This window comes from Amblyomma americanum, chromosome 4 (genome assembly GCF_052857255.1).
Source record: "Amblyomma americanum isolate KBUSLIRL-KWMA chromosome 4, ASM5285725v1, whole genome shotgun sequence".
Lineage (NCBI taxonomy): Eukaryota > Metazoa > Arthropoda > Arachnida > Ixodida > Ixodidae > Amblyomma > Amblyomma americanum.
The window spans coordinates 199,420,070-199,447,582 of record NC_135500.1 but is presented as its reverse complement, the minus strand read 5'-3'; the positions used below and the strand labels follow the sequence as shown (position 1 = coordinate 199,447,582).

The 27,513-nt window shown below is 41.2% G+C and overlaps 2 protein-coding genes across 8 annotated transcripts in view; one reads left to right on the top strand and one right to left on the bottom strand.

The window, feature by feature from the left end:
• LOC144129030 (MBT domain-containing protein 1-like) overlaps positions 1-5,511 on the top strand; it is a 40,043-nt gene extending 34,532 nt beyond the window's left edge. For 3 of the 6 annotated variants that reach the window (XM_077662902.1, XM_077662907.1, XM_077662905.1), the window contains one exon: positions 2,919-5,511. In XM_077662902.1, the coding sequence (XP_077519028.1) occupies positions 2,919-3,062 (144 nt within the window). In that variant the 3' untranslated portion in view covers positions 3,063-5,511. The remainder of the gene's footprint in view (positions 1-2,918) is intronic. The other 3 variants (XM_077662906.1, XM_077662903.1, XM_077662904.1) reach the window with 1 other exon arrangement.
• A 4,546-nt stretch (positions 5,512-10,057) lies between these two features.
• LOC144129029 (uncharacterized) lies at positions 10,058-27,423 on the bottom strand. 2 transcript variants are annotated; one of them, XM_077662901.1, is made up of 7 exons: positions 27,207-27,423; positions 27,001-27,135; positions 26,847-26,930; positions 23,240-23,364; positions 19,448-19,493; positions 15,466-15,728; positions 10,058-12,002 (listed from the first exon to the last, which is right to left on the bottom strand). In XM_077662901.1, the coding sequence occupies exons 1-7, from the start codon at positions 27,330-27,332 to the stop codon at positions 11,741-11,743; spliced, it is 1,041 nt and encodes a 346-aa protein (XP_077519027.1). In that variant the 5' UTR covers positions 27,333-27,423; the 3' UTR covers positions 10,058-11,740. The 2 variants fall into 2 exon arrangements, with proteins under 2 accessions (XP_077519027.1, XP_077519026.1); XM_077662900.1 differs by having other exon boundaries at positions 11,591-12,002; positions 27,195-27,417.
• Positions 27,424-27,513: the final 90 nt, after the last annotated feature.

Sequence of the window (27,513 nt, the reverse complement as noted above, 5' to 3'; positions counted from 1 at the left end):
GATATATCGGCAAAAAATATTCACGAGAGCTTGTCCTACTAGTGCTTCTTCCCTTTTTCTTTTAGTCTATCCTTCACCAGAGCTTGCTCCGAGTGCAGTATCACGCTAAATGCTACCAGAATTTATTGCGTGCGTTGTTTGCATTACTGATGACCATCTATTACACCTACACCAGGGCATGTGTACCTGACAACAGTACTGCTGCGTTAGCATTGCTTAATCACCTGATGCTCATATGCTAAACATCTCTGGTCTGTAAGCAGTTAACACCAAATAGCAGCAGCCTCAACTGGTTCTCATTGTGCAATGTACCATCACAAGTATATTGCCACAGTAGAGTAGTCCTTGCGACACCCATATTAGCTGAACTGCTGAAAATTAGAAGAGGCTGTTTCAAATCCATTGCAAAATTGAGGCAAGAACAGCTTGAAAGACTCATTGACAGGGTAGCTTATATGAAAACTTGATGCACATAACAATTGCTGGTGTATCTACGATACAAAGTGTGCGCAAATGTTGCAAAATGCAAGTTCTGTGAATATCAGTGCTCGAACCAGTGCCTGCGTGCTGCCTTAAATGCATGCAATGCAGTTTGCATTTGCTTCTGGTTTCTGCCTTCACTGCTTTTTTCATATGGCTTGCATTCCTTGCATTAGACGACCAGTGCACATGTTATGAGTGCCACGCACAACTTGATTAAATCCTCGCCATGCCTGGCTGTGGAAGAACCTTCTTCAGACTACATATTTCATGCTGCTTTAGATGTACACTGCTGCATTTGTTTTCAGGCCCACTGCAGCACTGACATAATAAATTGATGCAGTAATGCTCTTACTCTATATTTCACAACCTCCACAACCTCCTTGTCAGGGTTAAATGTTCTGACTGCATAAGGAGTCTATTTTTTGGTTGTGGATGTTTTGCTGTACATGTTGAATTGCGCATTTGGCTTGTTCTTGTTGAGCCAGCCGCAAAATTATCCTGAAAAGCAGTCTGGCAGTAGTCTAGACAGCAATGTTTAAAATGGGGGCTCAAATAGATCAGTGTACAGAACCACCTAGACCACCATGTGTATGCTTAGCACAGAAGAGCGAGCAGCCAGACTTGAGGAAAGTGATGTTGGGCGTTATTCTTGTGGTTGATAGAAGTGTGGCCTGAAGAAATGTGGCCGTAATTTTAAAATGCATATTACCTAATAAGTTTTAACAGTGCCATGAGTGTGACAATTGGGGACCTTTTGTTGGTCACATTTTCTATAATGCTGGTTATGTACTGCTTAAATATTTTCCACTTACCAGTAGTCAAATTTCACTGCTACCTCTGACGGTGTTTATCTGTGACTTCAGTACTGTATCATCTCGGAGGGGCATGCCAGTTTAAATGCAAAATCCTACTTTTTTGGTGTATTTAATTTAAAATTTCCCTTAGTCGTTATGTCTTCAAATATGCAAGATGAATGTGGTTATCAGCTTTCTGTAATAAAGCATTGCCATGACTATTTAGATGCTTAAGCAAATGCATAGCATGCACAAGCTATATAATCTGCAGCCCATGTTTCAGGTTTTTCATGCATGAAAGCAGTGTGCTTGGCATTACATGCCAGGCCTGGAGTAGCTTGCTCCTTGGTTTATGCTACCATTTTGTGTAACTGATCTAGCATTATAAAGAGCCTTGAATACTAGTACCGTATTTTCCTGTGTGTAACACACGGCTTTCTTTTTTTTTTCAAAAATTTTGCTACCGAGTTCTACATGACGGTGCGGTGCGTCTTGTGAGTGCGTAAATAGTTTGGGTTGATGTTCAGGTTTGTTTTACCGTTTAGAATGAGCGGCCGCAAGTATTGTACTATAGCTGGGATAAAATGAGCCATACATAAAAGAAAAAAAGGCGGGATCATTACAATCACACAGTTGTAGCACGGTTTACATGGTTTAACCGCATCTTTAAAGCTGTTTTGCGGAACATTTTGGAGGCGTGGGTGATCAAAGGTAACCACAGCTACACTGCAACTGGTCGTGTGAGGCACGCTTTGTTTAGTGAAGTTGCGAATTGGGTCCGTGAGACCTGGAGTGCAGTTACAGTGGCAACGATAGCTGCAGGCTTCCGCAGAACTGGCCTGGGCACCTGAGCACAACTACGATCAGAGCAGCTGGCTTGAGTGCGAAGAGGATGTCTCAGCAGTGCTGCCACCAAAAATTGGCTAACTTTTTTGATAGCGCGTTTGAAGATGAAGCCTTTGATACTGTGGAGTAAAAGTAAAGTGTGGATGCTGTGCCTATGGAAGAATTTATTTGGGGCGTGGGTGTTGCCTCTTTTTTTCTCGATCATTTTGGTGTTCTCACAGGCACAGTGCATTCCGCAATGGCTGCACAAGCATGTATAGTCGAGTCTCATTGCCCTAACTGGGTAAATTGAGATGCTTCTTATACAAGGGGCGTCTTGTATACCAGCTTTTTTGTTGAAAGCCTGCATATATGGATGGTGCGTCTTGATACAAAGGTGCATCGTATACGCCGGAAAATGCGGTATTTGCCTTTTTTTAAGCTGCTGTTCTTTATCACTGTTACTAACGGGATCATGCTTGGTCTGCTGCTCGTCAGTCTACATTTATTTGTGTCACACATTTTTTACGTAGAATTAAAATAGGTGGCTTTGGGAAAAAAAAATTTAATCATGGGTTAATGGCTTGTGTCTGGGCTGTATCTTTCCAAGGCTGAGCTTGACTTGGGACAGGGCAGCTGCATCTTGATGCAGAACATTGTACGGCAAAGATGTTTTGCCCATAGAAGGCTGTATTCTGTATTGGCAGTTAATAATTTGTGAAAGTACCAAGGGAATAGACCAGCCAGGAGAGTAGACATCTTGAGAGTTCCTCCGATATTCATTTGAATCAAGCCTTGCTGTCTTTTTGTCCGCAGAAGGTTGACGGAGCCCAACTCCTGGAGCTGACCAAAGAATCTGTCATGGCCCTGACCGACATGAAGGTGGGGCCTTCGCTCAAGATCTTCGACCTGATTCAGCAACTCAAGGCAGAGTTCAAGGGCAAGGACAATCTGAAGTGAAACTCCCCAGAGGACACTGCTGCTGCTCCTTGACCCACGAGAGTTGTCGAATCGGGGTACGAGGACAGTTCCCCCGCGAGACCTTCTAGCATTTTTTTTTATTTTCGTCCCCTTCATATCATGGAAAAATGCCTGACTGCACACAGCAGGTGTTTTCAATTACATTTGTTTTTTTCAGAGATGTGCAATTTGCGGTGTGCCGAAAAGGAAATGTGCATCACCACCTCACAATGTGTTTCTCTCATTTGCCAAATGTTCAGAATGAGCAGCTTTTCTTGTGTTCGTTTTCCTTCTCCCCTCTCTGTGCACACATTTTGAAGGTGCAGCATCGCAGATGCACAATGCTGGTTGTGAGGCTGTCTGTCCCATGACCGTCTGAGGTTCACAGAGGGATTCTATTTGCAAATAAAATGAGCCTTTTGAAACAAACTATCACACTTTCCGTATTACTTGAACATGTTTACACATTACATGTTTTATCTCTGCCACTTGGGCACCCCAAAGGCTTTTGAAGCCGAGGTTCTTTTATTTAAAAGCAAGTAGGTTGTAGTTGCACACCAGAAATGGCAAGCCTTTGCTTCATAGGACATTGAAGAGACTCATCTTTTGTTTTTCAAGCTCAAGCAAAGCTGCTCAGCTTTCGAGAACCTGCAATTTCAGCACCAGCCGGCATGAACTAAAAACAAATGAGAAGTGATGCAAGAGTGTTCCAGCGAAAATGAACACCCATCATGGTCAGAAGAAAAATGCTACAGCTTCTAACCAGAGAAGCTCTTGGCACTTCCTTTATTCCAGAAATAATGAGCATTAAATTCCTAAGTGCAAAACGCAAATGAAATAGTCTGCAGAAGTTTTGAAGCCTTCATTAAAGATGCCCTTCATGGAGCAAAGGGTGCACATAGTTCTTCCACCTATGAGCTGCAACCATGCAGCTGTGCTGCTACTTCACCATGTTTGGATGAAAAGGTGCCTTTGCTAAAAATCGTTTTTATGGGCACCATGTCAAACTCCATGTATTACCCTGAGCATGAACCTAAACTAGGTAAAAGTGCACAAAAAATCCAAGGATGAATGTGGCTGTTGGCACTTGTACATGCAGCATACGGGGTGGGCTAAGTTAAAAAAATTGCATTGCATAGTATTGTTAGCAGTGCCCTAAAGAAAAAGTAACTTTTGTAGTAATTTGTTCCAAGTGAAATTTAAGTCTCGGAAAATGAGTCTTGCCAAATCAAATAATTTTTGTCTCTCAAGCAAGGCACGAGTGATTCAATTTATATATATATATATTAGTTCATTAGCATTGGCTTTCACCCTGTAAACAATGTGTTCAACACCTTGAAGGAGAAAAGGGTCATTCCGCTCGCCTGTAATGATGGCAGCTGTTGGCAGCACACACATGAGCACTAATAATGGCTATAAGGGAGAGAATTTAATGTATTGCCAAGTATTCACCAAGTCGTATCTGTAAAAACTCGCGCTACTTTACAAACTTAATGCTGCTTGTAGTATTGTGCTGTAGAAATTCCTGATTGAAACTTTTTGAGCGTCTTAAGTTGATGAATTCAAAAATTTATAAAATTTGCGAGACTTGGAAGTGTACTTCTTGCTATGGGCAACTACCATGAATACCTCTTCAATTTCATTCCCACATGTTATAGTTTCTAATAAACCGTTGGCTTTGGTTATATGGGACAGCCTGTATGTAAACAATGTACACAAAAGCCATCATTTTGTGATAGCACTCGGTAAATGCTTAGAGACTGCAAAAACTTACTATGGCTCGCCCTGCTGCACCTTACCTTTATTAGCATTGTGTACAAAACAACACAGCTTATTTTAGGTGGGAAAATATAGGCAATTTTCTTTGATTGCATAATGCCATTGAAATTATAGTAGACAAAGGCATGAGAAAGGTTATAAGGTAGGCACACATTAAACACAACGTAGCTTTACATTGAATGGATTGTTCTTCAGGAGGAACTGCCACAGGCATGGTCCCCACGAGAAATCCTGTTGAACACAGTGGAATTTCACTACATTTTTCAGAAAACTACATGAAAAACATGCTGACATATGAACAGTCAGTAGCTGTGGAAATTTGAGGCATGTTATGAATCTTGCCTAGCAATAGCCGTTTTATTTCGCTTTGCTTTTGCTGAAAGAACTCTCATAGAAATGGTTAGTCCTTGTGCAAGCTTTGTGCAAGTGTTTGGTCTTTCAGAATGCTGTAAGCCTGTAGCCATGGAGTATACTGAGTCCCTTTGTCATAGCAGCCGCTATGCTACATTATAAAATATGCCTTCAGTAACTGAAAATAGGCAGCATATGAGCTTTCGAGGCAGTGACATGGAGCAATAGCCGCTGGAACCTTGATAACTTCATCCAGAATTGCATGCACTGTGGGCAGTGTGATAACAATAAGCACAGCAATAAAATTTTGATCACTTGATTCTGTGTGCTCCCTTCATCCATTTTCACTCCCTTAAAAGTTGAGATTTCAGAAACATTTTTGTTGCAATGCTACACTTATTGAACTTTGTGTTACCTAGTTTGGCAGTTGTTTTTTTTTTTAATGAGTGTTCCTTTAGGCATAGGTTTAGAAATGTGGTTGGGGAGGTAGGGGAATGTTGGAAGGAATTCAGGCGCGTTCCACTAATAAACCCGCAGTGAACTGGCGTAACTATTTTCAGTGAGTGAGTACAGTTGCCCCTTTTGTTAGAAGCAGTAAACTTTAGTTTGAAGTTAGAGGTAAAAATGTTAAACCTTTTCAAGAAAACCAACGCATTTCACCACCTGTTTTTCACAGTGTTGCTTGCTGTATGCAAAGTAGGGAAATTCATCATATGTCACTATTTAGTAGTTTTGTAGCAGTGAAATACATATAGCAAAATTTAATACCAATGTGTGACATAATCAGTTCAGTGCATCACTTTATCAAAAAACAGCACAAATGTGCTTTTTTTTTTTTTTTCAGTTTTGTGTACATGACATTTTCAGTGGAAGCACTGCTTGCAGTGAGCTAAGAGGCGACAGCACCAGATAGGGTAGGACCCTTTCTGAGCATCATGTGGGCCCATCTACTTGCAGCAAAATGACGGAAAAGTTTATGGCAGGGAACGATAAATGTGAGCCTGAAATGTTTGCATATGAACACCTCGCGCAGAGTGGAACTGCAAGACTTCTCAAGCATAGGCTGCATTATTCATCATTTATAATTAATAAATGATGCAAAGGGTTAAGTTTATTTGATTGCACACAGTACTGTGTTGTCCTCCACAACATTGCATTTTGGGAAGCCTGCAATGCAAATTTTTGAATCAAGCTCTCCTTTCCCTGCTCGCTGAAGAGGGAGATAGGTAAAGATAAGCTGTTACATTTTCGCTGTATGCACTGCAGAAATACTCGCAAACTGTTACTACACCTGTTTAACAGGACATTCAGCAACAGCTGGCTGCCGTGGTGAATGCACCGTTTGCCACGCAACGCAGTGGAACTCCCTCTGCTCAGAGGCGAACGACGCAAACCCATAGTGCAGCGACCAGCGCCACTCCCCTTCGCACTTTCCTCTCCTCTGTGTTACACCAACGATGTCACAGAACCAGGAAACGTGCCCTTAACAGCTGTCGCTGTAAAAATTAGAAATAAATTTATTCAGGTTCTGCAACAAAAATTTCAGTGCTACTTCAGCTCTGTTTCCATTTGGAGGCGTACATATGATGCTAGCTACAATGTAATCCAGAATGATAAGCATTCAATGTTATATATAAAGTATTTTTTTACTGGAAACGTAATTTAAAAGACATACACTGCTTCTTTTCAGGGGTCAAAAAATTTTTATATGCTGCTGAACTTAAAATGAAACCAATAGCAAAGTGTGAACTTCAACATTTGATATCAGCACTGCTCCATCGTTTTCGTTGAGAGCAGCTTGAGTTAAAACTGTATGCAAATATACTGCTAGGCTACAGCACTGGGTGCACTGCAGGGCAGACACCATCGTTAATTACGTGCAACAATTAAATGATGTGATCAGTTGATTGCATAGCAGTACTGCTAAGTGGATAACTTGTGCAGCCAGCCATTTGATACTTTTAACTTTAAAACTTTGGGCACTCAAATGTGACGAAGAAAATTTCCACTGTGCTAACATATGCAAGGCATAACTAGCCTGGGAAGTCCCAACAAATAAGCTGAGAGTGCCATTTTTCCTCAAGATTCATGTAACACACAGTGCTTTTGTATTGATTCTAAGAAGCTGTGGTGTGTCTGGCATTAATATGGTTAACAAGAAAAACAACCCCTCTCTTGCAAGCAGCTTGCCTCTCCAAGGTGGCCCTGTGAAGCCCTGTCAGTGCAACATTCAGCACTGCTGCTTCTGAATCATTCATTAAACGGAATGATTTCTTATCAAGTTAGTGATCCCCTGATTACAACAAGTAACTGTGCAGTGCATAATCGACACCTACCCAGCTTCCCAGCTTACTTTCAAATTATACTGTGTGTCCATCAAGAGTCCCACGAGGAGATCAAACAACTGCAGATTAGCACTAGCTCAGATGCAGCTATGGAAAAGCATAAAAACCAAGAAAAGCCGGAGCAAAAACATAACGAAGTTGAATTAAACTAAAGCTGCAGTGGATGCTTAATTACCTGGCTCTTAGCGTGTCCGAAAAGCATAAACCTAAAACCTGCAAAATCATAAAACAGCATTTATAGTAGGCAGCATGCTTAAGTCAGCAACTTCCGAGTTGACAGACTAATAATTCATAGCAGGTACTTTGCAGACCCGAAGGCACTGTGAAGTGAGTGGAGGGATTACAATGAAAATCTGCAGAAAACAGATGTTAGCAAAGGGCGTAGACTGCAGTCTTGAAATTACAGATGTGGGTTACTGGAGCAAGAAAGGCAGAAATCTTACTAAAGCTAGCATACTTGAAGGAACAGCTGAGAAAATTGTCAGTATTCCAAAGCCATAGCACATGCTCTGCATGCTTACACAAACTTTTTTGCTTGCAGCAAACACAAAAGAGGAAAAAGTGCGAAAAAAACATTTGATTTTAGTCCTGAACTCACGAATCAGAGCTTTCCCAAAGTTCCAGATTTGTTTCAATCAGTGTCATTGTTAATAGCTGCAAAATACTGTTATGCAGCATGTTTGAGTGCACAATGTGTAGAGTTGGGCACATGAAAAAGCAGACCACTGTTTGCACACCTTTAGTGGCCCCTAAAACTACCACCCTGGCCATCTCACTAATTTGTCATGCAATGGGCAACTCCTTGATTCTCAGTGGAAACTAGAACCAAAATACCAATTGTGTAAACATTTAGCACATGATGGCGCATACCAATACACTGTACACTATCATTACACTCTTGCTTTTGATGATATTGTTGCCCTGCGTGACCTTGTTCATCACTGCACGATGCATTGTTTCCACTGGATTGGTAACATATGATTTATTCCAGTGTTTGAGTTTCTTATAAGTGCCCTGCTACTTGTGGCTGTTTTTTTTTGCTCAGTGCAGTGGTATGAGCGAGATTACTCGTTAGGCAGACCATTGCGACAACAAAGAATGCCCAAGTCCTGTCGTTGATGAACAACACTTGACAGATCCATACCCCCAAATAAGGCTGGGAAGTTATCAAATACAACAAGTAGACCGTGCAGCCGTAAACATTTTAATCAAGTTACAGTCCAACAAAATGAGTAGCACTCACAAACGGTGTACAAAACGAAGGTCTCCTTCCTTCATTACAGTCCTTCCATGGTATCAGCATGATGCAATACTACAACCTGCATAGGTAAGGAGGGTCAGCACGTACACTAACCCACAGCGCTATCAGTACAACTGCTCAAGATAGTAGTGGAAGGGGGTTGCCATGAAAAAGGGTGCCATCTGCAGCCCTTCTAAACATGGCAGTGCTCCCAGATGTGCTCATCAAGGAAAGAACAATTTGGAAGACAATTTGAGTTGAGGAATGGAAGAGAATCAATTTCAGAGAAATGCCAAAAGTTAAATAGTGCCAACTTAATTTCTTCTCTCTTAATGATTGTTTAAAAAATTCAGGGGGCACTTTGCTGGCCTAAAGTGCGGTGAGGCAAAAGCCTTTAGCGTGGTGTTGCTGCTTGTGTCGCTGATGTGTGGTGAACATGTTGATTAAAGACTGACCACAAAGAGCATTTAGGCGGCATCCTTCCAGATCGGCATTCAGGAGGCGCCTGGATTGGGACGCGGCAGCATGTTGCAGCATGTAGCAGCACTGCCAAGGTGCCACCACCCATTCTGTGCAATTTGGACAATTTAAGGAAAGGAAATGACCCCTGTCTCACATTCTACTGGAACCCGCCCTATAAGGGAAGGAAAATGAAATGAAAATTGGTTTTAAGGAAAGGAAATGACCTGGTGGGGAACCACACCTAAGACTTTCCTTAGTTGCCCAACAGATCCATGGCCAGGAGCCAATGATATGCTTCTATGGTGCCTTGAATCACCACAATGCTTTTCACAAATGGTAAAGGGGCAGTTCAGTCTCAGAAACCATTCTTAAATTTATACATTTTTATTGAGATTGCAGCAGGAAGGACACATAATCTACAAAGACAGTGTAAATTGCACAGTAAAAGAGGAAGTAAAGAAATCAAACTTCCTAAGTGCATGGCTAAACAACAGCATCAGTAAAACTTGTAAAATGCTCAACAGATTGGTTTGGTTTGTTTTTATAGGGTTTAACACCCCAAAGCAACTCGGGCTATGAGGGATGCTGTCAAGGACTTAGAAAATTTTGACCACCTGGGGTTCTTGAATGTTCTTTAAAACAGGCCTCTAGCATTTCGCTTCTATTAAAATGTGATCAAAGTGGCCGGGATTGAACCCAGGTTTTTCTGGTCACCAGATGAGCACCATAACCACTGAGCCACCATGGCAGCTATTCAACAGAAGAATACAAAGAAGATCATTTGCAGACTAAATGCAGCATCTTGGAATACTAGCCAGTTTTAGATAGTAAGTAGTACACAATTCCCACACTAACAGAATAAAAAAAACGCAGTTGGCACAGGACAGTTGAAGCAAATATTGCCTCAAGCACAAGCAACACAGCACATGTTAATCATTGTGATAACCATGCAGCCATACACTTGTGTGTGCATGCACAAATGATACTGTGAAATATGGTACAGCACAATATGGTTAATCGAAGTAACTGAAGTATGCACAAATTTCATATTAGAGGTGATGAAAGTAATTAGTACTTTCTAACAAGAGGTGAAAATATTTTCAGTAACGATGCATCAGTAGTTTTATTCCACTACTTACTAGCCGGAAATAAGAAAATGGGGTATGTCATGCCAGAAATTGTACAACGCATGTATTTAGAATCACTTTCCAGTCCTCACAGAATATGCTAGGGCTCTAAATAATTGTTTAGTATTTCTTGGCTGTCATAGGAATTCATTTCACAGCCCAAAACACGATCAGCAGTCTATGTAAATCCTACAAGGATTTGCATATAGCATATATAAGAATTATAGCAATGGGCCTGAAATGCTGCCCTGGGGAATACCACCCCAGACACAACAGGTGCTAATGTGGAAACCGTGCAATGAATTTATACCAATTCCAAATGGTCGACCTGGCAGTATTTAATCCAGTTAAAAAGTGTGAACTATTAACCAGTTCCCTAACAGGTATTCAAGTTTTTAATTAATTTTCTGTGCAATACGCGGTCAGAAACCAAAGTGAAATCCGGAAATAATAGGTCTACCTGTTTTCAATTAACTATGCTCCGGGATTTTCCATTTGTTAGCTTGAATAGCTGAGACAGTTAATGCCCTGCAGAAGCCAAGTGGAAAGGGAGGTCTTGGGTATGTGGATGTACGTTCAAAGTTAAATAAGCTTGCATGAGATGCTGTTTAAATGGTGAAAGAAAAGCAGTGCAAATCTTTCATTCACAAAGTGAACAGCTAAACTTGAAACCTTGAACCAGCTTAAATGTGTGTGTGCATGATTAACATGCATTTTGCACACTACAGAGCACCCATTTGTGTTCACACGATTCGGTTAGCAGCACTGGCATAGAGAACATGCTCAGAGACAGGTGTCTTGACCCCAGCAGCCACTGGCCAGTGGCCTCCAGTTTAGAGCACAAGAATGCTGTTCTTTACTCCAAGGCAATGGTACACTTCGTGGTAACGAACGTCTCTCGTACACTCTAAAAATTCTGCATAGGGTTTATCCTTTCAGGGACAGTCATGGCGCAAAGCATAATCAGCTTACAAGGGCAAACCATGCAATTTTTATCCTCATGAAGCAACTCCTCTAAGACGTAAATGGTCAAGTTAAGCGAAAATAAAAGCTAACATACAATGGCACTATCTTCTACAGGCTCAACAGTACATTGCATAACTACATATAAGCAAGAAAGATCTATTCAAAGAAAGGTCTGCTCAAATTAAACATGAATTAAGCAAAAAATACATGGTAGAAAAATTAATAGTGTAAAGATCTACAAAAGTCTTGTGTGTGCATGCACTTCGTAGGACACACTGCTTTTGCTCCACCATAACATTACGCTAAAAATTGTCGGACACCACAATTTCTACAATGGGATGCACCAGCGTCTTGTCCTAAAATGCTACTTGTGACTAGGCTTACCAAGCTTCCATGAAAACTGCACCCTCAGTGGCAACAGTCCTTCAGTAAAAAGCTACCCTCAGTGCCCAAGCTGGAGATGACTCTCTTTGCAGCATTACCATGCTGGACATTTAACGATGATTCGCAATAAAAAACAAGGTCATCCCAAAAGTCACTACGTGACTCAGTTCGCACTTGTTCCAGGAATGCTGTAACCACTGATACAACAGTGCTGTTTTTTACTTGTCCTAGAGCAGTCCAGACATCAGCCACATGCTTCCAGTCCCAAGCTCCTGCTGGACTCTTCCTGCATAAAGTCATTCATGGCCATACCACAGAGTTAGGAAGAACAGTGTTTACAAAGCATTTTTACCTGCTCCTTTTTTTGGGAAGCACCAAGAATAAGAGTGTAGTGGCCATATTCCCAAGTTGCGGCATCGTTCAAGAAATGTGGAAGCCACCATGACTGCATTCTTTATCACATCATGATAATTTCAAGTACTATTTGAAACTTTAATTTCACAATTCGGCTGGTGTTGTGTTTTACTGGCTGCAAAATGATGCCACTACTGCGGTTTATGTGAGCTGCAGTATCAAAATTAATCGTACAGAGCTGATGCTACCCAGAGCAACACTTTAAAATAATAACAAGTAAACAGCTACAATACACAGCTTGTATCACTAATCCTTCATTCTTAGAAAATTGAACGCAGTTGAAATCTGCCACAACAAGATGTCTCTGAGAATCAGTTTTCATTACAACAAAGTATTCTTGAAGCCACATCATTAACCTGGAAGAGTTAATGTTCAAAAGTCCCTCTTAAAAAAAAATTCACACACAATCAATGAGATTCATGCAGCAGAGTATGCGTTACCATGAGGTACATCGTGTACATGCTGTTCTCCGCGCACAATGCATGCTTTGCGGAACCCACACACCTGGCAGTAGGGATAACTATCCTCCCCTCCACATACCTCCTTTCCTCCCCACTACGCTCCCATGTTTCCCTCCTTCACCTTCCCTCCCCCTCTTCACTTCTCTGCTTGGCTCCTGCGCCTCATCCTCTCCACGCTCCACTCCGTGGCCTCAACCTGACACTATCGGACAAATTTTACAAAGACAGCGGTAGTAACACGAACGCATTAAAACTTGTGTGTGCTATTTCAATTCATCCGTGTTTTCACTAAAAATTAACTAGCCTGTTAATTTGTTACTTAAATATAAAAGCCATCCCTCCAGGTCTCTGCATATGCACAAAATGAAAACACAGCTGCAACAACTAACAGAGAAATGGCCAGTGTGTGTGTGTCTGTGTGTGTGACTACATATGTTATGAAACTATACTACCATCACCACAGCACCGCCAAAAATATAACTGCTCACAATGAACTGGACAGTAATGAAAGAAAAGAAACATTGTTACATTACATCTTCAAGCAAAAATAACGTACAGTGCTTGCCAACTCTGACAGTGGCCTTGATGCACGTTTGTTATGACAGGCGATTTTCATTGAAATGTACAGAAGCTAGTTGATTCGACGTTCAAGGGACAGGAAAAAATGTTCGAATTATCGAATGACCCCGGAAAAATCTGTCAAGAGCTGCTTGCATTACACTGAATTTATTTGGTGAAAGACTGGGCAAAGGGTGGCTACTGACTGCTTGTGAGATAAAACAGGAGCGGCAATGTCTATTTTTTACGTTCCCATCAATGTTTTACTGCATGCATAAAGTTGGGAGCGTCGAAGCAGAACTGTGCCAAAATCGCAAGGGCATCCCTGGCATCCTGGTGAAATGCAGTAGCCGTTACCGCGTCACAGCCATCACAAGTGGCGCTCTCACGTGTGAGAAGGCTTCACAGCGCAAACAGAGAACAGCGCAAACAGCGAACAGCGCAAACAGCGACCAGCGCAAACAGCGAACAGCGCTTGACGGGTTCATGTTTCGGCGCACCGGAAGAATGGAACAATGGAACCACGCGGACGGAAATGAAGGGAATGCTCAAGGCGCCAAAGCGGGGAGAAGAAAAAAATGGTAGGGAGTCGTGGGGGGCGGTTCCGTGCTTTGATGGAGCAGCTGCACGAGGCCTCCGCCGCTGGCGCTCCGTCAAAGGTTCAGCCTTCAAAGACATACCTCGGGTTTTTCAGCTTTGCTAGTGAAGCAGTGCATTCGCACCAAAAGCGGGGAGAGGAGAAGAAAACACCAGCAATGCTCCAATCAACATGTGCAACGTCTATTGGCTGGCTGATGCTGGCTGGTTGGGCCATCGTCGCTGCCGGCTGGCACGAAGCTCAAAACAGTGAAACCAAAGCTAAGCGGTCAGGTGGGCTGTTTTTGGACACTGGGCCAATGGAGCCATCCATTCATTGTCACAGTCTGCCATTGCACACTGTTGTCAGAGGTGTGCAGGTCGCGAGCAATTCTGCCGCACGGAATTCAGGTTTTGAGCAGGGCTATTTTGACGGTTTCTTGCTGCGCCGGTCATACCTGAACGCTGCCTCCCTTCGGAAGCCATTCGTGTTTACTGGTGCGAGACCCATAGCCCGTAGCGTTCGATATCGCGAGCATACGACACTATAGACTTACATGAATGTTGGCCGGGACCGAGTCTGCAGTTCTAATTATCCAGATTTCCATATTAACTGGGGTTGAATTAACGCTTTCATTATGCGATATGATGATGTCCAAAGGCACAATGAAAGTGCCAGCACACACGTGCTAATCAGAAACTTCTGTGTGGTCCATAAAAACCTTGAACATTTGATTTACAACTCAAGTCTCTCTTTATCACTTTGGCCTCAGCCTGGTTAATTTACTTGGACACTGGGCTACTGCAGCCATGTGGCCTCAGTGCTGTGCGCGACAAAGGCCGTTTGTGGTGGTCGTCAGGAACACAGGGCTTATGTACCTGTTGTGAAAACCAGGCGTGTGTGCATGTGCATAGCTTTTTCCGTGATCACTTCATCCTTATCATCTTCATTGGGAGTAGCCTGTCAGGTATATTACCAGGCTAGCATCTTCATTTCTCATTTCTTCCACCATCAAGGCAGCACAGTCCTCCATTTGGGTGAAGACTTTAAGCACAGCTGCACCCTGGAGACAACACCTTGGAAGATGGAGGCACTAACTCACTTGCGGCTTCAAAGGCGATTTCCCAGCAAGGAAAAGCTCCAGCACAAAAACACCACTGAAGCTGAAATTCTGTGCACCGCTGCCTACTTCCAGCGCATGGTCCCCACAAAGCAGAAGATCGCTGAAGGTGTGCCTAAAACCTCCGCTTCAAAGATTGGCTAGGCTGTAATGCTGCAGTGGAGGCTCAGCTTGTTGTAAACTGAGAGCGCATCATAGGCTGTCATCAAAATCATAAAACTGAAGAATATAGGTAATTTGGTGACATTAAATCACTCGCACAAGCTACCAAGCTCAATCTGCCATTATTTTTTGCCAACTTGAGAACAATAGAGTTTTCTCAAAATTACTTTCTCATGTGTCCTGTACATTTTGTAGCAATAGGACGAAACTAATGATTATGAAAGTGTGTTCTGCAGCGTGAGTTTTGCTCTAATTGATTAAATATGTCTCTCTACATACCGTATTTACTCATGTAACGAACCCACTCACATGAACTCAAACCCCACTTGTGTCGTTGAGGATTTACTTAGCACCCAGGAAGCAAAAATGCTGTAAGATCTCCGATGACCCATCAGTTGTTTTAGGTGCACCACGTCATAATACAATACGCTAAAAAGCTCACATCTCTTTGACCAACCTTGTGAGGACCCACTCATCTGCACCCGCAGTGAAACACGGTTCCATGCTTTCAGCATGGGCTTGCAGCCTCTGCAGCAAGCACTGCAAAAAGCCAGGGTTCTTGCAGGCTGCCTGACACAAGAGGCCACTTTCCTGTGCCCACACTGAAGCTGGCACCTGCTCGTCACCTGCAGCAATCCTCTGAGAAAGCCACCCAGCAGTGTGATACGACAGTGCATGATATGCGTTGTCCTCACAGCTGACGATTCTCAGCAGTAGCTCCTGGAAAAATATAAATAAAAATGAAACAAATGTGAGCACCTCAATTTTGGCTGACTCACATTAAACTGGTTCAAAACAGGTCTACAAGCATTTCTGCAGTCTTGAACTTATAGAAAATTAGAAGCCGTTGTTCTCTACACATGAAATCTTGGTAAGTTTAAAATGTCCATGACTGCTTCCTGTCATTTTCCAAAGCAAAAAGTTGTGTCCAAGTCTTTCATTCCTCGGGATCATTTACAACTGGAAGAAACGCTCATAAAGGAGGCCATATTAAGTGAGACCTTTCTTTCCTTTTCACAGCACCAAGAGCATTTTTTCACAAATAGTGCTTCAATCATAAACGAAAAAAAAATGACTGCACAATAAAAACTGGCATTCTGAAGTACTGGCATTCCAGTGCTATGGTTTTTAATCATTAGTTGATTTACCTGTTTAACAGTACCTCTTGCTGGGCTAGTTGGTGTAACATTGTGTAACAAAAGTAAAAACAGCGCTAATTTTTACACAAACCACACAGAAAGACCAGGCAGGACGGGCGCTGTCTGGTCGGGAGCCCATCCTGTCTGGTCTTTCTGTGTGGTTTGTGTAAAAATTAGCGCTGTTCTTACTTTTGTTACACAATTGATTCACCTTCTTGGTGCAATTTAAGCAGTCTTGGCACTCTTATCAATCATGCATTAAGCAACCTTTTATCATCTCCATCACCCATTTTCTATGTGTCACTATGACTGTTAATTTTGCTACGGTTCGCTTTTTTAAAAGTGTGAATTTTGAAGAACCACATCCCTCTATAACTACTGTTGACGAAGCAAAATTCCATCACCTCATCCCAAACACTTATTGGTCACACATTACTGCTGATGATGCACAGAATGCTTAGTTTTTTTTTAGTTTTATAATCAGTAAAGGTGTGTCAGATTCTACCCTTACTTCACTTTGTTGATGAAGATATTCCTATCCTTCGAATCCTTTGCTGACACAGAGCTTGATAAAGAGCATGAACAAAAAAGATAACATTTACAGAAAAACGAGAGAACAGCCTTATAGTCTGAGATTGAGAGGATGAGAGTGAGACTGAAAGGTATTGAAACATTCTAAATTTACTTCTAAAAACTGTCAAATTGAAATATTATGAAAACAAAACGCTGTGCACCTGCTATGACACTTTAAAGCAACGACGTTTAATAAACTCCTTTTTTAATACTTCCCTTATGCTAAAATAACAAATCTAACACATAATGGTGCTACCTTTAGCAATTAACCAGGAACTGCAAATGCTTTCATATTAATTTTTTCCTTGTTCTCAGATAGTACCTCTTGCTCATTTACCTCTTCTAGTCTTATGCTCAGTCATTTTTTCTGTCACTTGTCATTACTCGCGAGGCTAAAAACATTGTTCTTAATATTTAACATCCTGCAGAGCTCGTCTACACAACATCCACAGTAACCATGTGAAACCAGTAATTAATCTCATTGCTCATCCACTTACACAAATTATAAACTTGACGTTTATGACCGGCATTTTACCCTCAGAATTAAATATGAGCAAAGTAATTCCTTTGTTTAAAAAAAAGAAATAAATCAGTGATTAATAATTACAACCAATTTTTATTTTTTCATTTCTCAGTGAAGTGATCGAGAAGCTTATATATTAAAGATTTTCTCATTCATTAGCAGCATTTAATGCTCTCTACCATAAAATTTGGTTTCCACCCAGGATATTTTACTAACGTTGTCTTGATTGATTTCATTGACAAACGCAAATTATATATTGACAATAGAATGTTTATAGGCTCTATTTTTATTGATTTCACAAAAGCTTTTGACACTATTAACCATAATATTCTTTTCTCCATATGGTATCAATGGACACAGCCCAAACTCATATGAAGCTACCTGTAAACTGCCAACAAAGGCTCTCTATCTAGCTATCTTTCTGACACTAAATTTTTTTGAAATTTGCGTTCTCCAAGGTTCTATTTAGGCCCACTTTAATTCTTGCTCTATATAAATGACCAACTGCACTGCCTTTCCCAATATACATTCTGAATGCCTTCTATATGTAGATGATACCACCATCCTAGCTTCTCATCATCGCCCAGATCACCTCACCGTAATCCTTAACCAAGATACTATATCTAATGTTTCGTCATGGTGTGAAAATCACAAGCTACTCATTATTCCTACTAAGACTAAATTTATAGTATTCCATTTAAAACCAGCACTGAGTTCAACTATCTTTCTAGTCTACATTAATATGCATCTCATACCTCCAGCAAACCACTGCTCTTTTTTGGGTGTCTAGTTTGACAATGACTTAGAATTCATCTCACATGCTCAGTGGTTAGGGCGCTTGGCTACTGAGCCGGAGTTCCCGAGTTCGAACCCAGCTGTGGCGGCCGCGTTTTGATGGAGGCGAAACGTAAAAGATCACCAGGTGGTGAAAATTGCCCTCCACTACGGCACCTCTTTCTTCTTTCACTCACACCTTCCTCCCTTTCCTTAAGGTGCAGTTTGGGTGTCCATTGAATAAGAGACAATGACTACTGCACCATTTTTTTTCCTCAAAAAGCAATTTTCAATTATCAATCTTTCATGCACATCTACTTCAAAAAAAATATATGAAATAAAGATTTTCCTAAAAGATCAGTTGTTATTTTAATCTACATACACTAATTACTCTTTATTTTGTCTTCAACCAATGTCATTTAAATTACTGAAATGCCTCACAGTCTTGTCTTGGCTACTCAGCCGGCTTGGCTACTGAGCCGGAGTTCCCGAGTTCGAACCCAGCTGTGGCGGCCGCGTTTTGATGGAGGCGAAACGCAAAAGCACCTGTGTGCTGTCAGCCCACGTTAAAGATCACCAGGTGGTGAAAATTGCCCTCCACTACAGCACCTTTCTTTCTTCTTTCACTCGCACCTTCCTCCCTTTCCTTATGGTGCAGTTTGGGTGTCCATTGAAATGTGAGACAATTACTACTGTGCCATTTCCTTCCCTCAAAAACTATTTTCAATGATCAATCTTTCATGCACATCTACTTAAAAAAATATATATATGAAATAAAGATTTTCCTAAAAGATCAGTTGTTATTCTAATCCAGATACACTATTTACTCTCTATTTTGCCTTCATCCAATGTCATTTAAGTTACTGAAATGCCTCACAGTCTGACGTACCCAACTCGCAACAATTCACTTCATCACTTGCAAAATCAAGCACTCCGGATCACCTCTCGCAGCCGCTGAGATACTGATGCAAACCCACTGTACATGTCTTTAAATATTTAACTCATAAAGAGACTAAATTTAATATACCACTGCTGGATTCACTTACAATGTTAATTAATAATGACAGTAAGCTTCTTCAGCACATTAATTGTGGTCAAAGAGTTAATCTTAACTGCACTAGATTTGCACATCATCATAATCTGTTATTACTTAAAATTTAAACTAATTACAGCACTCAGTCAGTTTCACAATGATTGCAGTGCAGAAAAAGATTAAACACATAAAAGCTCTGTGTTCAGTGATGCAGTGAATAACTGATTAAAAAAAGGGGGGGGAATGGACGCATAGTACACTATGTGCAACTTTTTCCACCAGTTGTCTCAACATCGAGAACGACCTGTCCAGAATACATAACCATCTAGGTCTAATCACCATTTCACTATTACAAAATGTAAAACTATACAAGTGGCACCAGAAGTGATACTCTTACAGGTGATGTCCTTGCCAACAGGTCAAGCTGCGTCTCCAAGGCATTCCTGGAAAAAGAATGGAAAGAGAAAAAACGCAATAGAAATTCAGTGCAACCCCGCATAAGGCACCTTGATCGATTGATCTCATAACCCATCTCGGAGCCAGACATGCAAGAGGCTAAATAATCAGCAAAAAAGTTTTAACCATTTGTTTTTACTTACCATTGTATTTTCTGAACACACTAGTAGAGAAAGATGGCAACAGTTTTTGTAACTAAAGAAAGCACACAGGAATTGTGATTTTTTAACTGTATTGCTTATTAGTCTGATAAAATTTGGGCACAGAAATCTTGAAAGTGGAGGAAAAAGCAACACATCACCATTACGGACCAAACCCGTGTTCGCTGTAAACTCGATGCTGTCCTCAACCTACTGAGGTATAGTGGTGGCTGCTTTCCTGTTTAGTTTCAAATGTATGTGTGTACACGAACATACAACCAAGCAAGTGAGCATTAGCCAGTGAACCTAACCCAGTTTGTCACACCGAAACCGAATTCACCACATAGAGCATGGTAGTTCAGAGCAGGCAACTCGCTGAAACCATCTCATGCTTCCTATGGCACCATAACTCTCAGACCCTCACAAAAGAATGAGAGGGGTGTCCTTCACTGACTTCAATGAACACTTGGACTCACCACACATTACCTCCTTTGATAACTATGCGTCCACAATTCCTGTCTTCACAGTCCTCGTTTCAGAGCATTTTTCGTAGATATAGATAACTATAAGTATACAGGTAAATATATATAACGTAGATATAGATAACTTAAAGATTAAACCAGTTAAATACATTTTACCACTCATCATCATGGTACTTACACATATTTTTAATCTCATTCTGGATTCAGGTACTTTTCCTGAAGCAATGAAAAAGGCCAAAGACTCTGTCATCTTCAAAGGCGGTGACCGAAACTCCGCCAACAATTATCGACCGATATCAATGCTTCCAGTTTTTTCAAAGGGCATAGAAAAGATAATTTTCTCTTGCATAAATAAGTTCCTCGAAGATAGAAACATTATCACAAATTCACGGTTTGGTTTTCAAAAAGACAGGTCAATGAGAACAGCTCTGCTGACTCTAAAAGAAATTATTAGAAAATATTGAAAAACAGACGCTTACACTTGTAATATTTATTGATTACAGTAAGGCTTTGACTCCCTCAATCACAACATTCTTCTCACTAAGTTGCAGGCTTATGAAACTCATGGAAACTGCTTAAAGCTTCTGAAATCTTACCTGCAGGAAAGGCAACAGTGCGTACATATAACGGGTAACATGTTGTCGTTTTTGCCCATTTCATGTGGTGTTCCACAAGGTAGTGTATTAGGTCCTCTTCTATTTAATTTATATGTGAACAACACAGTAAACATAAATAAAACAGTACAGTTCATTATGTACGCCGACGAAAGCATAATGCTGATCTTTGGTTCCAATATTTAACATAAAATAATAAAATGTAATCAGATGCTTGAACAGTTGTCTACTTGGTCAAAACTTAATCAAATAGAGATAAACCCATCTAAGACAAAAGCTGTTATGTTTCGTTCTAAAAATGAACCAGTTTTAGCGAGTGAAGTTATTATGTTAGAAGGTTGGGTAGTTGATATTGTCAGTCATCATAAAATTCTTAGAGTTCATTTTTCTTCAACATTAAGCTGGGACGTGCACATAAATAACCTTTCCATGAAACTTTCCTAAATCGCCGGTGTAGTATCACACTGTTGTAGGTTACTTCCATTATAAGCCAAGCTTCAAATACATAATGCCCTCTTGTAACTCTCACTTAACATATTGTTCTTTAGTTTGGAGCACAACCACGAGATCTAATTTAAACAGGCTTGCAGCTATTAAGAAGAAGATTGTCTGTTGCATCACAAGTATTACATCTATGTCATCTTGTAAAGAACCCTTTTCCTCCCCTTAACATTATTCCCATAGATAACCTATACGACTTTCGTTTATAACAGACAGCCTGCTACTCCTCCCCACATCTAAAAAAAGGCACTATAGCTTCATTGGCGTCTTTAAAACAGCGCATTACAAATTCAAACATAAACACAAGAAACACAAAAAAAATAGGCGATCCCACGCTTTCGCAATTTCTACAGATATCAGTCCTTGACCCATAACCTTCCTGTTGTGCTCAACAAATACTATTCTATTCATGAATGCAGTGTCAAGCAGCTGCATTCCTGTTTTGCTAATATATATGGTTTCTACTGCTATTTTTGTTCTATTAGCGATATTTCATATTGAATTGCATATTGCATATTACTCTTTTGTTGTTGTTTGCTTTGTGTGAAATCTCTTTTGTGATATGCATCATGTATGCTAAATGCTGTGTGTATGCTATGGAAATAGTATAGATCAATTTCGTTTGTGAACTTTTTGGGTGAATGTTTATTTCTTTTTTTTGTAAACACACGCTATTGCCATGTACTGGGTCCCCTGGGCCTAGTCAAGCTCACTGCTTTTAGCTCAGGAAACCTTTCCAATTTCTGGAAAAATAAAGTGTGTGTGTGTGCATGCGTGTGTGTGTTCAGAATATTTGTCTGTGCTTGCTGGGTCCAGGACAATTATTTGTAATTGAAAATGTATTGTGTTTTACGATTCTTTTTGATACTACATCCTACAACAAGGATGGGAGAAACACACGACAAAATGCAACGCAATTGCTCACCACCATTACAATGCTCAAAACTGAGTCCAAGGGAGCAAAGGAGTGAATGGTCAGTTACTCACAGCAGCTAGTTCATGGCAACTTGCAATTTTGTGCCAAGAAACAAGACAGTACTATCTTGTCTCTCACCCCTTTTTGCCAAAACTTCAGAAATTTGAAAAAATTGATATATTTTCGATCATCATCAGCAGCAACAGCAGCCTGACAAAGCCCACTGCAGGGCAAAGGACTCTCCCATGTCTCTCCAATTAACCCTGTACATTACCAGCTGCAGCCAACGTATCCCCGCAAACTTTGCAATCTCATTAGCCCACCTAACTTTCTGCCGCCCCCTGCTACGCTTGCCTTCTATTGGAGTCCATTCCATTACTCTTGAGGACCAGCAGTTATTTTTCTATATAAAACATTTATTTGCCTTCAAAATTCAGAATGATCCTTTTATTAGTAGAAATAATTTTCTCAGCACCGACTTTTTAGCTGCCTACAGTATATCATACGAGGCAAATTCGCTACCAGTTGGCAAAGCTTAGAACATCTGACTCGATTTTAAAATCACATTTCTCATCTCACGCTGTGAGTTCCTTATGACAATGTGGAAAAATTATGTTTTTCTTGCAAAATTACAATGTAGTCGATGGGGTCGTGCTTCAAAGATGGCGATCAGGGCAGACTGGCGGTCTTTCTGAATGCACACAACGCACAAAACTGAATGCACACAACACAACCTTTGCACAGATAAGTTAAGTGTCTCTTGAACCTATGCTAGCAGGTGCAAGCTTTTACACAATTAACTTTTAGAGTTATTGCGCAAAAAGCAGTGTCCTAATGTAGGCCGCTAGGCATATATGGGCTAACCGGATTTTCAAATTAACCGAGCACAACAAAAACCAAGACCCAGAAAAAAAATTTTGTTGCAGAAGACAAACTTTGCAATTACCGTATATTGCTGCGTAAAAGTCGAGCTCCAAACCCGTATCCCTTGCTGCACAATAAACAGGTTGACTCCATATGTAAGTCAACACTGAGTGCTTTAGATGACAGCATGGCACAGTGGAGGGGTGTATTGCTTACCCAGAGAGTGCAAGCAGCTTTGTCATGTGCGTTTCAAGTGCTGTGCCATACTGAGTCTGGCTCTGCTTCTCTTTACCAGCCAGATCTTTCAGAACTGAGTTAATTACAAGAACTTCACACACCGCCTGAAATCCAGCAACAAGTATACAGCTTATCAGAATTATTTGAAAAAATTTGAGAAAGAACACAACAAAAATAGCTGGAAGAAAAGTCAGAGGCAACTGATTAGATTTATTGGCATGAACTGTAACAGAAGAGAAAGAATTAAAATTTTTTGCACATAATTTACGAGACACGAAATATAAAAGGTTAAAAACACTATTTTTGAACAGAATCCTGCTCCTTGTCACCAGACACTTCGTCAGTAAAGAGCACAAACATTGCACATGTGGCATTTAAAAACATTACGAACATAAATATGCTCCTGTTGCTTAATGTGACACTATTTTTCAGAGTGGCACAGCAATGGTACAGTAAATATCAGAAAGCAATAAAAATTAACACAGAGACCGAACAATAGCTGCCCCTTGCTGTCTGTCATCAATAAAAGCAGCACATTTCAGAAACTCAATAATTTCGTAGGCTAAACTTTGATTAAAACTTTCACATTTTCCGAAGACACTTACTTATTCCAGATCTCTATCTTCTCAATGCAATAAAATATTTACATAACTGCAACCAAGATCGCATTTTGATCATAATTTAATAGCATAGTGCCAAATGAACGAAGTTCTAAAGGCAGCAGGAAAAGCCTGATGGGCAAATCTGTTACACAGACACACCTTCTTTATCAGTCATTTCTACCTTCGTTCCCACTCAAGGCAGTAATTTAAGTGCATTGTAATAAATGGCAATCCACAGGATGGGGCATAGAAGGTGAGAGGGCCGAGTATGAATACAGATGTGTGCAGAAGTTTTCAAACAATGAAACTCAGGAAAAGACAATTTCCTCACAGCACCAAGCATCAGAATTAAGTTGGGAATTGAGTGGTGAACTTTGCATTAGTGTGCATGAGATAAGCAGTGTACCTTTCAATTCCAGATTCTTTGTACCTTATGTGAGCACCTGCCCGCTGCTCACAAGGACATCAAAGGTAATTCTAGTGACTGTTTGCTGGTCACTTTCATCTTGGGAAACTGTATTTGCACCGTAACAAGACTACCTCCTGGACCACGGCCAGGCTAGAGTAGCGGCAGCGGCGCGCGCTTTGTACGGCCTGCGCACTGGGGTGTTTCCTGTCTGCCTCCGCTGCGCGATCGTGGTGCTGCGACCCTACCGCTCCTCAGCCGGCGGGCTGGCCGCTCGCATGTGAAATGCTTTGGCGCGCTGGCGCTTTCGCTCGCTGATAGCGTTTTTGAAGAGCTGCAAACCATTTGGGATCTATTCAGGCTAGTATATACTCAATCTGCAGGCCTGCACATCTCTTGCCTATTGATGTATTCAAGTTGTATAGTGTTTATGACCAAAGGTGATGTTAATTTGTACCGTATAGTAACGCTCTGCCGCATATCTCAACTATACTGCTTTTTATGGTCGCAACAGATCATGGTTACTATTCACAAAGGGTGTACACTACCCGTTCGACTGCTAATTGAAGCTAGCTGGCAGAGTGAGATGCAACCATGAAGACGACTCAAACAAGAAGAAAATTAGCTCCGTTATACAGGTATATTGGCCAAGAGAATTCTAGATGAAACAAATACGCCATCCCAAGTATTATAACTTCACCTGCATTTGAGCAACCTTAGTTTAAAACTAACTTTATTTCACTCCTAATTAAACTGAACTTCTAGGAATGCACTCCTACTTAATTCAAACTTAAATTACTAGCTAAACTACTACCATCTGGTTTTGGGAACAACGTCCAAAACAAACCTCAATAAATTATTTCTTTTACAGAAAAAGGCAATAACGCACGTTGCTGGAATCAGTTTCACAGCCCACACCCGTCCTTTTTTCCTTGAGTATAAAATTATCTTACTTAACATTATGCACGAATATCCATGTCCAGCATTCTCAAAGAAAAATTTTGAATATTGGAAGACGGCTCATGTTGTCGTTTCCTTACGTCGTCCCTGTCTTGTGTGCGCTGATTTGCAACTTGAATTCATTGCTTCCTACTGAATTCACTGTTAATAGCTTCCGACGCCACACACATTTTGAGAAAGGCTGTACATGTGATTCAGCTAGAAAGGAACCTAAAATTTCGCCATGATGAGTGTCCATCCACCAATTATCGCGAGCTTACATCCACTCCGCCGTGAACCACCATCTGCAGTACGCTTTCATTGAGAATGCGCGACAAGTGATAACCATGCGAAATAAATTTACCAGAGTGCAAATCGTGGGTTTAACCAATTTATCTCTGCAATATCTACACTGTACCTGTTTCCTTTTCTGAAACTTGAATGTAACATCACTGACCTGACATGATCAACCAATGGAACTCGCCCGCTTTAAGAAATTATATCCGGGCCGATCTGCTGCACCAAATACGTTATGTAGCAATATTAATGTTTTGCTTTGGCATCCGTCTGTAATATTAATTTTAAGGCATCGACGCTACATGCTGTTTTGGAAAGGCGATATACGCATATGATTCACTAAGAGCCCAAGATTTCTACCGATTTGAGTGAACAACCACCTAGATTCTTGCGTGCGTACTTCCAGAGCTTGTTTACTTTGGCTGGAACCATCCATCCCTTAGCCACTGCTGAGTATGCGCGACAAGTGATTACCACGAGAACAAAATTTATCACGGTATAAATCGTGCATTGATCCTCGCAATGCCTGCCCTGTAGTCGTTTTGATTCCTGAAATGGGGGGGTGACTTGTCGGTAATTTTTAACAGCCTGCGCTATTTGAACAATTATCCTCTGTAGTTCTACCTCCATAACGTACATGCCTGTGTTGTTCCTCTGGTTGTTGTTTTTTGTTTCCGAAGCGCCGGTGATCGTTAATCAGCGCTCGGAAGTGCGAAACCTGGCGCGCACCACCAGCCGCCACAGATGCGAGCGGCCCGCGAACTGTGGGGTCACCGCGCCATTAGCTGCGGCGGAGAGCGCGACTCGCATAGGCGAGCCCCCATTGTCCGCGCGCTCAGTGCGGAGGCCGTACGAATGAACGCGCGCTCCCCTCGAGACCGGCCGTGCCTGCACTAGGAAGTTGACGTAGAGGCAAAAAGAGGCTGAACACAAAATGGAGATACCAACTAGCTCAAAACAAGTTGTTATCAAAGCCTGTTACATTGTTTTTTTTTTTTTTTATCGGCCTTTGTTTATGCACATATGTTTGTTTCCATGTGGATATAGTTACTCAAAGCTTGACATATGACGACGCGAAGCTTTAAACAACTGGCTCTTAAGCAAAATATTTTTCTTCAGAATGGCTGCAATGCGGTATATGTTAGTAATCTTTCGGACCTTTCCTCTACTTGTGCTGACTGCAGTAAATTTTGTAGGGCTAAATTTGGTATAGGCTGCCTGCTTCGAAAAGCTACCTCGCCCTTGAGTGAAGTAATAAGAGCTACCTGCTTCAAAAAACTGCCTCGCCTTTGTCTGCAGTAGCAAAACTCTCAGGACGCACGTACAACCGCTGTTTGCATACCTCTAGCCAAGGTTCTTCGATCAGCTGAGAATTCAAGATGATCTGTACGGTTCCTTCTCTCAATGCAGGGCATTGCAGAAGCTCCTGTAATGCAAGGAAACGCAGTTTAAGCATTTATTTATTTTTTACTTGTCGCAGACGTTGCCACACTCACCGCTACTAGTAACTGCGGAGAAATCTTCAGGTCATCGAAAGCGACGACCCTCCGACCAGCGGTCAATTTGTTCATGTCTTTTAATAACATTGCCACATCACTGGCGTAGCCTTTTGAGATGGCTTCGTTGTAGACCTGCAAGCGAAGCGGAATTTTGCAGGGTCAAAGAAGCGCGCTTGTCTCGCGATACTGACAATCAGTATCACCTTCTCACAGTACTTGGCCCACTGAATGCTTCTTTCGAATGAGTTTCGAGTCCAAAGAGGTTCCTTGTGCGCAGCGTTGAGAACAACGTGAAAAAAGTAGTATAAATTTCTAACCATGGCTTCCATCAGGAAAAAAAACTTAGGCAAAAGCTGCACACATGCATAAAAGTGCTGTTTTTCTGACAAGAACGATTAATTCTTAGCGCTCTTGACTATTGATGTTGATGGCAACGGTGGCAACGGCGACACCAGAAAACCAGTTCGGCTAATGTGCATCCTCCCCTTAGAATCATTGCCTAAATATTTT